This window comes from Chenopodium quinoa, unplaced genomic scaffold (assembly GCF_001683475.1).
Source record: "Chenopodium quinoa cultivar QQ74 unplaced genomic scaffold, ASM168347v1, whole genome shotgun sequence".
Classification (NCBI taxonomy): domain Eukaryota; kingdom Viridiplantae; phylum Streptophyta; class Magnoliopsida; order Caryophyllales; family Amaranthaceae; genus Chenopodium; species Chenopodium quinoa.
Genome location: NW_018745523.1, coordinates 3,490,978 through 3,505,912, shown reverse-complemented (window position 1 = coordinate 3,505,912; position 14,935 = coordinate 3,490,978). Strand labels below are relative to the sequence as shown.

Genomic DNA, 14,935 nt, shown 5'->3' with positions numbered 1-14,935 from the left:
CTCTCTCCATCCCCACTAATAATGATAACCCCCCATTCTCACAACACTCGTGTGTTTAGAGGGTAATAATGCCGCTCAACCTAGTCAATAGTCGAATCGAAATGTGACACATACTCTAGTATTTTGACAAAAGACTGGTTTCACATGAACACAATACTATGCACGAAGGTCATAGAAGGTCTTTTCTTTTCAAGCTTGTAATGTAAGTCGGGTGAAAATGGGTAGGAAAATTTTGGAAAATGTAGGTAAATATAGTCCCTCAGGGAAGCCATAAAAAATGAACAATACACATCAAAATCCCATCGAACTGATTCACAAGAATACACACTCCAAACATAACTTGAATTGAGAGCAACTACTACCTTATTTACCCTACATAACAATTCATCGCACTATTCTTATTTTTGAAGCTCTTTTATTTATCCTTCAAGAAGCTGAAATTTTTTCTTTTCTTTTTTTTTTTTTTCATTTTTTTCAAACTATAAGAGCTTAAAAAATAGATCATATAGAAAAAATTTCAAGAACCTTCAAGCTAAAAATTAATCTTCTCCAAAACATCATCACAAATCATAGAGAACGCCAAGATAGATGGCTCCCCAAGCTAGAATTGGGATAAGTTACTAATTGGGGCCGATAGGATTAATTTTGTGACTTAGATGAAAAACATGGACAAGGCTACAACATGGGTAAGCAAGAAGAGGACAAACGTTTCTAAATTCATCTGGAGGCTACCTAATGAACATGGCCTTCGTCCTCCTCATCGTGCATGTGCAATGTATCATGACACACTACTAAGAGTCTCAAGACAAAACTAAGATCAATGTCACACCAGGAACTAACACACATGAATAAATAATAAAGGCTCAAGCCTCACGGTTAACACAGTCAAGCTCCAGATTCATATACAGTTGCGCAAAGTTGATTTCCATTAGGCCAAGACAATCCAAAATCAGATCATGATCATTTAATTCGCATTGCAAGTCTTTCAATCAAAATCAAGCCAAAAACCTTTAAATCATCAAGGATAGGAGCACAGAGAAGTAGTTTACTAGCTATTCATCGTCATGATTCACAAAGTAACTGCCCAAAGCCAAAAGTAATCCCTCCCCCAAGCTAAACTTCACATTGTCCTCAATGTGAACATATATCGAATAAGAACAAGCAAGGGAAAAAGAAAACTAGGCCCTACTGACAGAGGAGGGATCATACCTAAGGGCGGAGCTGGGACCGCCCTCAAAATAACATCGCATCATAACCCCAAGACACTAAAAAAAAAAAATTAAAAAAATAAAGGGAAAATAAAATAAATAAATAAAAAACAGAATGGGTTGCCTCCCATTTAGCGCTTGTTTAAGGTCTTTAGCTCGACCCCTCTTTAGTAGCTCAATCTGGGTTACCACATGGAGAATATACTCTGTGGTATTTCTCATCAATATATCCACCTCCAAACGACTCCTTCAAATTAGAGTTGATGTGCTTTGTATCCGAGCTTATTTTGATGTAGCTTAACCCATCATGTGGTGGAATATTGTCCTTTTTGCGCACATAATTTCTATTAAAATCACACTTATTAACCAAAGGGTTAGTAGCATCAATTCTCAAACAGGTACCACCATCAAAAGTAAAATTATGGTCATTGAAAAGCTTAAACACAACTTGTTTATCCTGAGCTCTAATGGTCACTTGTCCTTTAGGAACATCTATTAACGCTTGACTTGTAGCAAGAAAAGGGCGACCAAAGATGAGTGGGATCTTATGGTCTTCTTTCATATCCACTACAACAAAGTCAACAGGAAAAACAAGTTCACCAATCCCAACTAATACATCTTCAACAACACCCTTAGGGAGTCTAACAATTCTATCAGCCATATGAAGAGATATAGGAGAGGGTTTAAGGTTTTTCAAACCTAATTTGTCATACAATGAAGAAGGAATTAAATTAACACTATCACCTAAATCACACAAGACCCTATCAAAATATGTTTCGTTTATCATACAAGGGATAGTAAAACTACCAGGATCATGCAATTTAGGTGGTAAGCTATCATGTAAAAGATCAGAACATTTCTTCTTTACTACCACACTTTCTAATTTCTTATCATTATGATCATGATCTAGAATTCCTTTCACAAAATTTGCAAATTGAGGCATTTGAACTACAAAATCGGAAAAAGGACATATACCTTCTTAAGAGTCTCGGAATACTTCCCAAAATGCTTATCGAGCACAACTTTTGATAACCTTTGCGGGAAAGGCATCGGCTCCTCATATGCTTGCGGAGCAACATATTTGGGACCTTCTCTCTCATGCTTCTAAGTTCTTGACTCCACATTGCACACTTTCTCTTCTAATCCACCCGTAAACAATTCATCACTCTTCACAAAAATTGCATTGCATTGTTTCGTCTAGACTTTTGCTTGATCTTGAAGAGTTGTTAGATGACTCACTTGCTGTGAAAGTTGAGAAAGATGAGTCTCTATCCTCTTATTTTGAGCGGTGAGCAATTGGATTGAGTTTTCAAAGTACTCATTTTGCTTTGCTTGTAGCTCAAATTGCCTTGATATAAGCTCTTGTTGTTGAATTTGGGAGGTAGTAAAAGCCTTCATAATTGATTCAAGATCAAATTTTTGAGGTTTGGGGTGGTGGTAGTTGTGTGGATTGATGATTGAAAGGTGCCCTTGCTTGAAAAGCAGGTGGTGGTTGAGGATTCACTTGAGCCTGATTGTTCATATATGAGAGCCCTTGATGATTTCTCCACCCTTCATCAAATGTCCTTGTGGAGGTTGTGGTATAAAAAGCTTTAGCTTGCTCAATTGTCATTCCATCATAATTAGGTTGACACTCCCATGCAGTATGGCCTTGCAATCCACACATATGACAAGTTTCCATCGAGGTTCGAGGGGACTCAGCTTGGAGTTGATTGACCTTATGAGTTAGTGCCTGCACAAAACTAGTCAACATGGTTAGAGCATCAACATCATGTTTATTACCTATGTTGATAGAATTTAGTCCCCTTGGATGGTAATTATCATTAGTCTCCATCTTCTCAATCAAATCCTTTGCATCGGTTGGGTTCTTCGTCATGATAGAACCTCCAGACGCAACATCAATATATATGCGAAACTCATGGGTCAAACCATTATAGAATGTTTGGATCAACATCCATTCTGGAATACCATGGTGAGGGCATTGTCTCTGCAATTGCTTAAACCTTCTCCATGCCTCATATAAAGACTCGTCATTAGATTGATGGAAGGTAGATAGCTCGTTCCTTAATTTCGCGGTTTTCTCTTGCCCCAAGAATTTTACTAGGAAGGCCTTAGCAAGCTTGTCCCACGTATCAAAGGAACCAATACCTTCATCTCGTAGCCACTCCCTTGCCCTATCCCTTAGTGAAAAAGGGAAAAGGCGTAGTCTAATAGCATCATCAGTGACACTGTTGAGCTTCATAGTGTCACACTTCTCCAAGAAACTATCAATGTGAGTTACAGGGCAATCATTTGATGAGCCCTCAAAAGAATCATTGGAGATGAACTGTATGAATTGGGGCTTCAACTCAAAACTCTGAGCGGTGACAGGTGGTCTAACAATATTGGAGAGAAATCCGGTTGTTGTATCCGGAATACCATACTCCAAAACAGATTTTGTTCATGGGTCGACCATGTTTCTTATATTTTGATTTCTCCTTCTTCTACCTCTTCGTCTTCTTGCAGTAGCTTCGATCTTAGAATCAAAAGGTGTTAAATCATCTGAACCTAAACTTCGAGTTTGCATGCAACAAAGAAACTAAAACAGGAGATCAAAGACACAAGGAACAATAGTCGAAGCAACAAAATATATGCTTAGTAAAACGAATCACAAATAACTAGAATGAAACTGTTAGTCCCTGGCAACGACGCCAAAATTTGATAGGCGTGTCGCGTACCTAACAAAAATAAACCTAACTAGACCACTACTATGTAGACGGGCAAGCAAGGGTCGGATCCCAAGAGACTATGGTTCAACTAATTAAATAGACTCAAGCAATTACTAAGCAAGTAACCAATTCAAATAAATGAGAATCAATAACTAAAGAACTAATTAAAACGATTAAATCAAAAAAATATGATAAATCAATGCTAAAAACATCCAAGATCAAGCATCACCACGAATACAATTAATGCAATAGTCGCTCTACCCCTAACACATAATTCAATTTATTAAAGAGGAAAAGTAATCCATGAATAATACCATTGGTCTCTCCCGAGTTATCAATGGCTTCTCTAATCACAATCAAGCCTACTTCCGTGGATTCATGTAAATTAAAGACCTTAAGCACATTAATCTAACTTTCTAGTCGTCCATTCAACTACTCCCGTGATGAACTTCAAATCCGTCAAAACCCAAATCCCGTTGCGACTAAAACAAAGGATTAATAACAATAACAATACCAATTATCCCTAATCTAGTATTGGCATAATCATAATCAATTAAGCATATCAATTACAATTATTATTAGAGAATTAAATCATGCATTAATCATATTCGGGATCCGCTAGATCTTGGAATAAAGAAACTACTCACACATATTAATGAAAGCAAAAATAATAATCAATGAAGAAAACATGATTAATAAGTAATTAAAAGTAAAAGAAGAAATAAAGATGAATACCAATTGCTTGAATGAAGAAAAGTACCAATTGTTGATGAATAAAGATTAAAACTTGAAAGTGAAATGTAATCTAGATCTAGAGAGAATATTAGGGTTCTAATGAAGGTTTAAAAGCTAGAATATAATAACTAAGTATGTTTAGTCGGGGTTTACAAAGGGTATTTATATCCCTTAATTGAGAAAACCCGAAAAAAATAGGAAAACGCGGTATTCGACACTCCGCCCGGTCTGATCGGGCAAGGCTGCCCAGTCGGGCGCGCGAAGCAACTCCTTTTTGCGCTTCTTCATATGGCCTCTATTGTACAGTTCTTTGTTTGCCCGGTCTGCCAGGGCAATGTTGCCCGGTCCGGGCGGACAAAAGCTAACTCTTCATACTTCCTCTAATGTGACTTCTCTTCTTTCCTTCTTCGCCCTGGTTGCCAGGGCAATGTTGCCCTCCAGGGCGGACACGAGTAAAATTCTCCTCCATCTTAATAAGCTTTCGTGGCTATCCAAAACAAGTCCAAATCATCCGAAAATCTTCATATGCCTACAAAATCAATCAAATAGACCAAGCCACACTAGAGAGGATGATATTAGCGAGAAATAGCTTCGTAGAGCTTAGAAATCATACGAACATAGCTATAAAATGAGGGTAAAATATGGTATAGAATGTGTACATCATATAGATAAATTAATTTTGATTAGTTGTGTTGAATATATTTAACAATAGTATACATTATATTACATTAATGATGCATGTTATTCCCAATAAAACTATTCAAGTATACAATATAGGTATTGTACTGTTGTATGAGTGTTTATTATTGAATTAATTTAATTCTAAAAAATATATATTATACAATGTCATTCCAAAAATAAGCTAATATAATCAAAATAATTTTTTTGTAAAAAAAAACTTAAAACTGACATCATATATTGTATTGGTGGTAATTTTTTTAATGATAGTATGACATGAATATGTCCAAAATGATCGATATAAGTATCACATGTTTTAATAGTTAATTAATTAAATCTATGTGATTGTAATATATTAGAAAAAACGAAAATAAGATTAATATTAGTAATAAAAATCTTTACTTTCAATTATAATATTTCAATAAAATATTTCAATTATAATATTTAAATAAAATATATATGGAGTATAATTTTATTAACTTAAATAAGTTTGTTGTCAATCAATAAGATATTAAAAGATAAAAAACAGAATGTATTTATTTTTAGAAAATGGTTTTTGGAGAGAAAAAACGACACCATGAAGTGACACATGTCATTCCCGATTTCTGTTTTAGTATAATACTAGTTTTTTGCTCGAGCAACGCTCGGATATCCAAAAGAAAAAAAATATTTTTTTATAAATTGTACAAAGTATCTATATATATTATCAAATTAATATAAATTAAATACATGAATGTAGAGTACTATTCTCTAATTTTAGTTTGCTGACATGTTATGAATTTGAAATTGAGTGAAAGTCCTTTTTTTTTTTTTTAATAAACAACGAACAATACATAGGTTTAAGGGAACGTATATAATATAAGTACATTTGATAGATTAACGAGTAAATTATTTATATATTTATTTAAGTTGTTATTATTGTTCTATTTGTTAGGTGGTATATTCTCCTTTTATTTATTTATTATTAGCTATCTTTTTTTTAAAGGATTTTTGGGCGGGAAAAATTTTAACGTGAGCACGACACGTGTATTTTGGGAATAATGATAGTGATTTCTTTTGTATATAGTATTGATATTGATTGATGTTATTGATATTGATATTTGTAGGTATTATTGAAGATATATGCCATGCATGTGGATCCTTAATCCTTATGCTTATGGCCTGGATATCTTGTTAACCCCCACTATTTGCTGTTATTGTTGTTATTATTACTATTATAATTACATATGTTAAATTAATAAATAAAATCTAACTAATCTATTACTCTGCACAAGGAAGATTATAGGAAAACTACAACCAGGGGCGGTTCTGGGTCGGAGCGAGGTGGTCGACGGAACAGAGTCCCCAAATTTGAGGGCCCCTAAAATTTAGATATATCTAATTAAGTTGGGTATAATATCATAAGATTGTAGTTTCTTTTTCTTTGAAAAAAGTTAAAAAAATTATATTAAAGCTCCAAAGGATACAAAATATACAAGCTGTCAATGAAGCAGCACCAAACCAACTAAAAACACAAACAACACCAAAAAGCCTAGTTATACATCAACTTCCTAAACCACTCCACATTTCTACTACTAGTCTTAGCAGGAATAACATATTCAATTCTTTGCCTAACATTAGCCAGGCCAAAAGCTCGACAATCACTTTCTCAGAATATCTGATACACTTATCCCACATTGCGTTATTTCTTTCCTTCCAGATTACATACAATAAGCCTACATAAAAGGACTGGAACACCTGTCTTCTGAATCTACTTGTGATCTGAGCCAATTTATCATTATAATCCTCTAAGGAGCTTGGAAACAGCTGCACTTTAAGCCTTTGAGCAAGGAACTGATTGCACTTCCTAGAATACTTACATCCTTAATACAAATGTTCAACTGATTCATCAGCATTATGACAGAGAGGACAGCTAGCATCAGTGCTCCCTCCAATTCTGTACAGTAAATCCTTTACTCTAATTTTCTTCTAAAGAATCATCCAACAAATGGGTTTATGCTTAGGTATATTTAACCTATTCCAAACCCAGCTACACCAAGGAACCTCATCATGCTGCTTATTAAGCCAAGAATAGCCACTGGCAATGGAATAACCTTTCTTATCCTCCTTCCAGTTATTGCCAGTATACCAATCTTTAATATGGTCTTTAACTCACCAATGTTGCCTCCAGCTCCAGCTCACATTACTAGGGCATTTATAACTCTTCCAACTCTTCCCTTTTTAATACAAACCATTCACCCATCTCAACCACAAACTGTCCTGCTTTTGAGCAATGTTCCAAATCTATTTTCCCAGAGCAGCAATATTCCAAATTCTACAATTATGAATACCCAAGCCACTCTGCTTCTTGCTTCTACAAACAATGTCCCAAGAAATAGGAGAAGACTTAGTGTAAACAGCTTTTCCACTCCACAAATAATTCCTACAAATAGCTGCCACCCCATCTATCACACTTTTGGGCAAAAGAAAGATAGTAGCCTAATATGTGCATAGACATCAACACAGAATTGACTAACTGAGCTCTTTCAGCATAAGACAGGGTCATGCAGCCCCAAGAATTAATTCTGCCGGTAATCTTGTCAATAAGCAACTGACAATCATCCTTAGCTAACTTCTTAGCACTCACATTTATACCTAAATACTTGAAAGGGAGAGAACCTTCCTTAAAACCAGAAGTTCTAATTATATCCTCCTTCAGTCCTTGATCCACATTGCAAAAATAAATTTTGGACTTTCCTTCATTAGCTACCAAGCAGGAAGAAGCTGCAAAGAAAGCCAAGCTCCTTAAAATAAGCTCAATGGAATCTTTGTCCCTTTTACTGAAAATAATCAGATCATCAGCAAAGACCAAGTGGTTCAATCTCAAGCTTTTACACCTGGGATGGAACTAAAACTTCTTCTACAACCCAACTTGCCCCAAGATCCTGGACAAATTCTCCGTACAAAGCAAAAAAAAGTAAAGGAGACATAGGATCTCCCTGTCTCAAACCCTTCTTGCCTTTGAAAAAACCAACTAAACTTCCATTAATAGCTGGAGAAAAAGAATCAGTATTAACACAGTTCATAACCAGCAAAGTGAACTTCTGGGTTAACATTTCCTCAAGGAAATCCCATCTCACATAATCTTAGGATTTTCTAATGTCAACCTTAAGCAAGCAACCAGGAGGAGTGTTCTTTCTACCATATCTAGCCACAATGTCCTGCACAATACTTATGTTTTGGACAATCTGTCTACCCTCTACAAACCCAGCTTGATTCATAGAAATCAGAGAAGGCAAAACCATCTTAAGCCTATTACAAAGCATCTTAGTTATGAATTTGTACAGAACATTACAACATGCAATAGGCCTGAACTCACTGATAGAAGAAGGACTCTCAACTTTAGGGATCAAAGTAAGAGTGGTACAGTTAAGCTCTTTTAACATTTTTTCCATTATCCAAGAACTGAAAAACACCATTTGTAACTTCTACTCCTATAATTCTCCAGGCATGCTTGAAGAAATTGCAGCTATACCCATCAGGCCCAGGAGCTTTATCTCTTGGGATAGAAAATAAAGCCTTCCTCACTTCATGTCTGCTAAAAGGAGCATCAAGAAGCATAGCCTGATCCTCAGGAAGGACCCTGCCATGATTTCCTATTTCATCCTGCACATTAATCCCATCTCCAACATGAGTCCCAAGAAGAGACTTATAATACTCAACAAAAGCATTGCTCAGGCTTATTACACCAATTCCCATCTTTGTCTATAACAACAATAACTCTTGATTTGTACTGCCTCTGCTTCACAAAATTATGAAAAATTTAGACTATACACATGGATAACGGGAACCTATGCTAGACTTATTAGGGGAAAGAGTTGAAACAAAAGAAGAAAAAAAATCATGAAATCTTGTATGGAAAGCTCGTCTCGTGCTTCGTCTTCATGGTTGCTTATGACTTCCTTCTTACCGCTAGGAGGGACAACAATTTTGTTATTGTTGATGATTTGATTGGAACAAAAGAAGGAAGGAATGATGTTCCCCTTATTCTTCCAACTCTTGGACTATGGAACAAAATGAGCTCACATAATGCATAGAATCAATACTTGGATTGGAAATGAATATTGTATGAAAGAATTTTCAAAATCAATGGGAAATACTCCACTCATTCCTATTACGACAGAAAATGACGCATGCATGGTCCTAATATACGATCATAAACAATATAGTGCGTTACTTGAAGACAAAGTGTGTGCAACGACTCAACATGTGTGATTAGGTGAGTTTATTAAGACTCGTGGTATGATCGCATGGTTAGACATGAGAACGTTGTGAAAAACATAGGACCCAAGGACCAAATAGCACGGAAGACTAAAAGACAAACTAACTCGATGAATTTTGTCCAATTTTAATGTTTATGCTATTTAATAGGTGAAAACAGTCCATTGGCAATCGTTAGTCATAAATAAGATCAACCACAATCAACAACAACAAACACATGTTAAGGTTAGCACAAAAAATCACAAGAAACTAGGAAGACGAGTGGAATTCTAGAAGAGTTAGGACTCATGGGTATAAATAAATAAATAAATAAATAAATAAAAATCTATAATACTATGTTATACGAGTTGACACGGATTAAAGGACTTGGCTAAGACTAGCTTGACACGAAAAGATATAAAAAAAAATACTAAAAAGAAAGAAAGTTGACGCTAAAAAGACACCTAAACGTAACTGGACAGGCTGTAGTATATCGGTTATAACTTTTGGTCTGTGACTTTGATTGGGACGAAATCAACGCCAAATGAAAGATAAAACTCGGGGCTACAGATCCATAGGTGGAACAACATGCAAATCTTTCTAGAACTCCGGCTATGACCAAAACAAGTTGACTCTTGTGCAGGATACGGGAATAAAAATCCGGGTTGACTCAAAATAAAAAAAAAAAAAAAAAAAAAACTATGACTTGACTCTAATAAAAAAGGAGGGTTACATAAGGAAAAAAAAACAGAAAAACAAATAAAATGAAAATATGCACACATAAGCACATTGTCACGAATGATGCAATGAAGTTTGCAACCTAAAGTCAAGATCTATGTTCCACTATGGTCAAGCTTATTTGGGTGTCAAAGGGTACCAAGGTTAGGAGTTTGGACGCGTTAACAAGGCAGCCTCCCTTGAGGGTGTATGCCAACGGGCGGCTCTGCGAGTTCGTGATGAAATCGAACTTGACTCCATGGTTTGGGTGGATTTAAAAACTCGGATGAACCCTTATGTAGGGAATATTTCAAGCGTTAATCCCCTAGCTTGAACCCCACTGTTATCATACACTAAATTACGGTGGCGTCCAAAGGGAAAGAAGATAGAGGAAAAGAGTCGCCAACAAGTTTTTTAGGAACTTGTAAACTGTTCACGAGGTGAAGGTTACACCCCTTAACGATCCAAGAGATCGTCAACTCCATAAGGTCTTGAATCAAATAGGGTTTGGGGATGAAGGTACAAATACAACCTAAAAGAGATTGAACCTGCCCTAATAATAGGCCTCTACTTTATTCAGATCGTATACATGTGCGCTTTCTGACTAACATGCAATCAATAGGTTTACCCTAAACCTGTTTATCTATGTTGGTTGAATATGATGCACAAATAAATCCATTATTGGCGATCACTTGAGTTATAATCAAATTAACCTAACAAGATTATTAATTATCTTATTAAGCGTGATTACAAGTACAAATTCCCTTTAAACATGCAATTAAAAGGCATGATCAAGCAATAAATAATAAATATGTATCAAGCAACATAATAATAATTATAATTATAAATCATAAAAATAATCATAATCATAATTATAAAAACAATCATGAATCATGTTAAAGCATAATAATAATAGCAAGATCCTAGGCATGATACTAACAACATTAATAACAAACCCTATCATGTCACTAAACATTAAAAATTATATATTTAGCCCTAACATGATACTAACATGAATATTAGGAAAGAAAATAGGAAGCATCGCAGGAATCATGATTGATTTAAGCAAATCACTCTAAATATCATACTAAAGAAAGCATCCTAACATGATACTAGGAACATCCTAAACATGATACTAGGAGTCAATAAAACATCCTAACACGATACTAGGAATCAAAATAACAATCTAAGCATGATTTGTATATCATAAAATCAATAAATCAATTAAAGCACTTACTTGGATGCCTCGTATCTCTTTCTAATAACAAAATACACACGTTAGTAACTTCAAGGAAAATAATAATTAAAACAATTAAATTAAATAATGGAAATAGAGATTTGGGACCAAACCCTCAGAAATTAAACCTTTTACGTCTAGGGCGAAGGCAACTTCGAATATGGCTAGGTGTATCTAGATCAAATGAATGCGGAATTTTTATATTTAAGAGAAGCTAGTTTAGAAAAGAGAGAGAGAGAGAGAATAATCAAGAAAATCTTGATGAGAGTTGGTAAAAGAGAGAATAAGAATTGATGAGAATGAGAGAGAATTGTAGGTTGTAGATGAAAACTGGTTATCAAAAACAGAGTTTTTAGCACGTTATTTATAGAGAAAATCAGCCAAAAAGATAAAATATCAAAACAGAGTTCTGGCGCACAAAAAACAGATTAGCGCCAACGCTGGCTATTGGCGCCAGGCGCCAACACTAGCGCCAAGCGCCAGGCATTGATCTGGAAATTCACGCGTTTTCTTAAAATCAAATAAAAATTGTCGTACATGAGGATAAAATCGTATTTTTTCCTCAAAAATGGTCTTTGGTTTTAATTAAAACTCTGAAAAGTCAACAAAAGTCAATTTATCAATGCTAATTGAATTAGGAATGAAAAGAACTTTCTAGAAGAATCTAGAAGACTAAAACCATTCCTAATTGCATTAGGAATGATAAATCTATATTAGGCCCTCCCCTAAATCATTGGGCCGCATATAAGGCTCAACCGGGCCCAGTTCAGTAAATTGGTCATAACTTCCTCAATATTCATCGAAATTGGGCTTATAATATATCGTTGGAAAGCTCTTTTCAAGCCCCATCTAACTACACTATTATTTGACCCATATAATGGACCAACCAAACTGTATTGACTGCTTTCTTAAAATAAGTTTTCAAAAACAGAGAGAAGAGAAAAGAAATTAAAACTATCCGCAACACTAGACTTTCCACACTTTCACTTCATTCGATTATGATTCGACGCGAAAGGTACTCATCACTGGATTTGGTTTTGGGGAGACACAAATGGGTGTCCACACCTTATTGCCATGAGTGTTTTTGGGTTGATAGAGCTTAATTCCCCGGGGCTAGCCACGTACGTAGAAAACGTACAATTGTGGAAAAATAGGCAACCTAAAATGCATATGCATATGTGACAATGCCAATTAAATAACAGGAATACAATTCAAGAATCTTTCAAGTCTCATCCACTCAACTCAATTAAATATCAATCACTCAAATCGATAAATAACAAAGAATCTTCGCTCCCTAGTGGAGTCGCCAAATTGTAGGCGTCGTTTGAAGTGCGCCTACGTAAGCATAGTGTGAATATGTTTGGCACTCTTAGGAAGTGGGAATTGACATAATACAATTAGGGACGCGATTAGGGACAAAGCAAAGTAGGGAACCGCCAACAAGTTTTTAACGAACTTGTAAACCATTCACGGATCATAAAAGGCAACCACGATTAAGGGACAACGAAAGGCAACAACAATTGACCCATGAAGGTTACATTCCATTCATAATCCATGAGATTACTAACTCCATATGGTTCGGAACCATGAAAGGAGGATCATGGATGATGGTACAAAGTGAGTCATGAAGTCACATTCGCCCGTATTGGCCTCTACTCGATTCTTATAGTGAACAACATTCCTGTAATCTCAAAGGCATACAAACAAAATATTCAATTCGCTCCAAACTATTATTATGCTAAATTGGTTGAATATTAATGCAACATATTATTATTCTAAAATATTTGTGACCACTTCAATTAACAACAAGATTAAAGGAACCTAAACCGGTTGTCCAAATTATCTTATTAGTCGTGAATTTTCAATTACATGTTCCGTCCCTTTAAGATGCAATATGGTGATCATAATAAATAATAATAGAAACCAACATTAATATTGGAAGCAATTTAACAATAAATCCAGCATATAAAATTGTTAGAAAAATAATACAAATAAAAGGAACATGATTCCTTACTTTGATTTTGCTTGCTTGCAACTATAAAAACAATAAACGCGTTAGTAACTTCAAGGAAAACTAATACAACGGTAATTAAAATGAAATTAAATAGAGTTGATTTGGGGCCAAACTCTCAAACAATTCTACCTTTCACGCCTTGGTTTAAGGACAGAACCTCGGGTAAAGTACGGACTCCTTGGAGTGCTTAAGAAAGGTAATTTGAGAGAATAGGGTAGGCTAGTGTTTAGGCTAGAGCTTAGAAGAGAGAATGAGAGAGTTAATTGATGCCCCGTACATCAGAAATAAGGGGGTATTTATAGGGAAAATGAGTAGAGGGAACACACGGAACCCTAAAATGGATAAAAACCCCTAATTAAAAACACTGCCGTGACACGGGAGAAAAATGTCGCGTGACGGGAAATATTTGTGTGACGCGGGATATTCTAGAGTGACACAGGACATATTTGACCTACGAGAAGTGAAAGGCGTGAAGGGTTTATGCGGAAAAGACAAGGGACTTTCCCGTGTCACGGTACTAGCACCGTGTCACGGGGAACTGTGCCGTGGCGCAGCAGTGTGTCCGTGGCGTGGCACAATTTGCCGTGACGCGGCAGGCCCTGTGTCTCTTTTTCCGTCTAAATACATTTTTGCCCTAATTATGCTCAGCCTTTTAAGTGTCGATTCATATTTTCGGGCTATTTTTAATTGGGCTAAAATAATAATAATGAAAAATAAATAAAAAGGTTTGGGCCAAACTAAAAATTAAACTATGCTTTAAGTAAACATTAGGACTGATCCCTCGACTATTTTATGAACTGAATTCGACTAAACATGAACTTTAAGCATTCCCGGGATTAAATACTCAACCCGACCAATAACGGAGGTGAAAGGTTATTCATCATCGGGTTTGGTTTCGGCGAGACATTTTTAAGTGTCTACACCCACATGGCTCTAGGCCCATTTCTCCTCATGTGCAAAGGTATAAAAACCATCAATTGTACCATTTTACATTCATTCACATATAACCTCAAGCAATTAATTCTCTTGCATAGCTTTCTTTTCCTTACACACTGTACTGACTTCGGCATCGGAGAGACCTTCCTCGGCACAACTCCCGAGGCCAGTTTACATGTGTTTTGTTGTGCAGGAAATCCTCGGTCCAGCATCACTTGGACCGAGTTTAGTATTTAGCGCACTTTTTAGGACCTTGCCGAAGGTCCCATTGTTTTACCCGAAACAATAGGGGTTAGATATAAACACTGTTTTTGCCCCCTTAGAGTAGATTCCACGCTAAAGAGTGACTAAAGATTGAAAGCTCTTATGTTATGGTAAGAGTAGTACGTACTCTTGCGAGTGGGCATTCAGTGTCTTTATTGTACGTATTAACATGTAAATTTCCAAGTCGTAAACTCGTAAT

The 14,935-nt window shown here is 35.8% G+C and overlaps 1 protein-coding gene across 1 annotated transcript; it reads right to left on the bottom strand.

The window, feature by feature from the left end:
* Positions 1-1,383: 1,383 nt before the first annotated feature.
* On the bottom strand, positions 1,384-2,151 carry LOC110715625. Its single transcript, XM_021894212.1, has one exon. It carries the CDS (start codon positions 2,149-2,151, stop codon positions 1,384-1,386), a length of 768 nt encoding a protein of 255 aa, XP_021749904.1.
* Positions 2,152-14,935: the final 12,784 nt, after the last annotated feature.

What these genes read in the sequence shown, in the direction of transcription:
- LOC110715625 (XM_021894212.1), bottom strand. Translation starts at nt 2,151, where the DNA reads ATGCCTCAATTTGCAAATTTTGTGAAAGGAATTCTAGATCATGATCAT.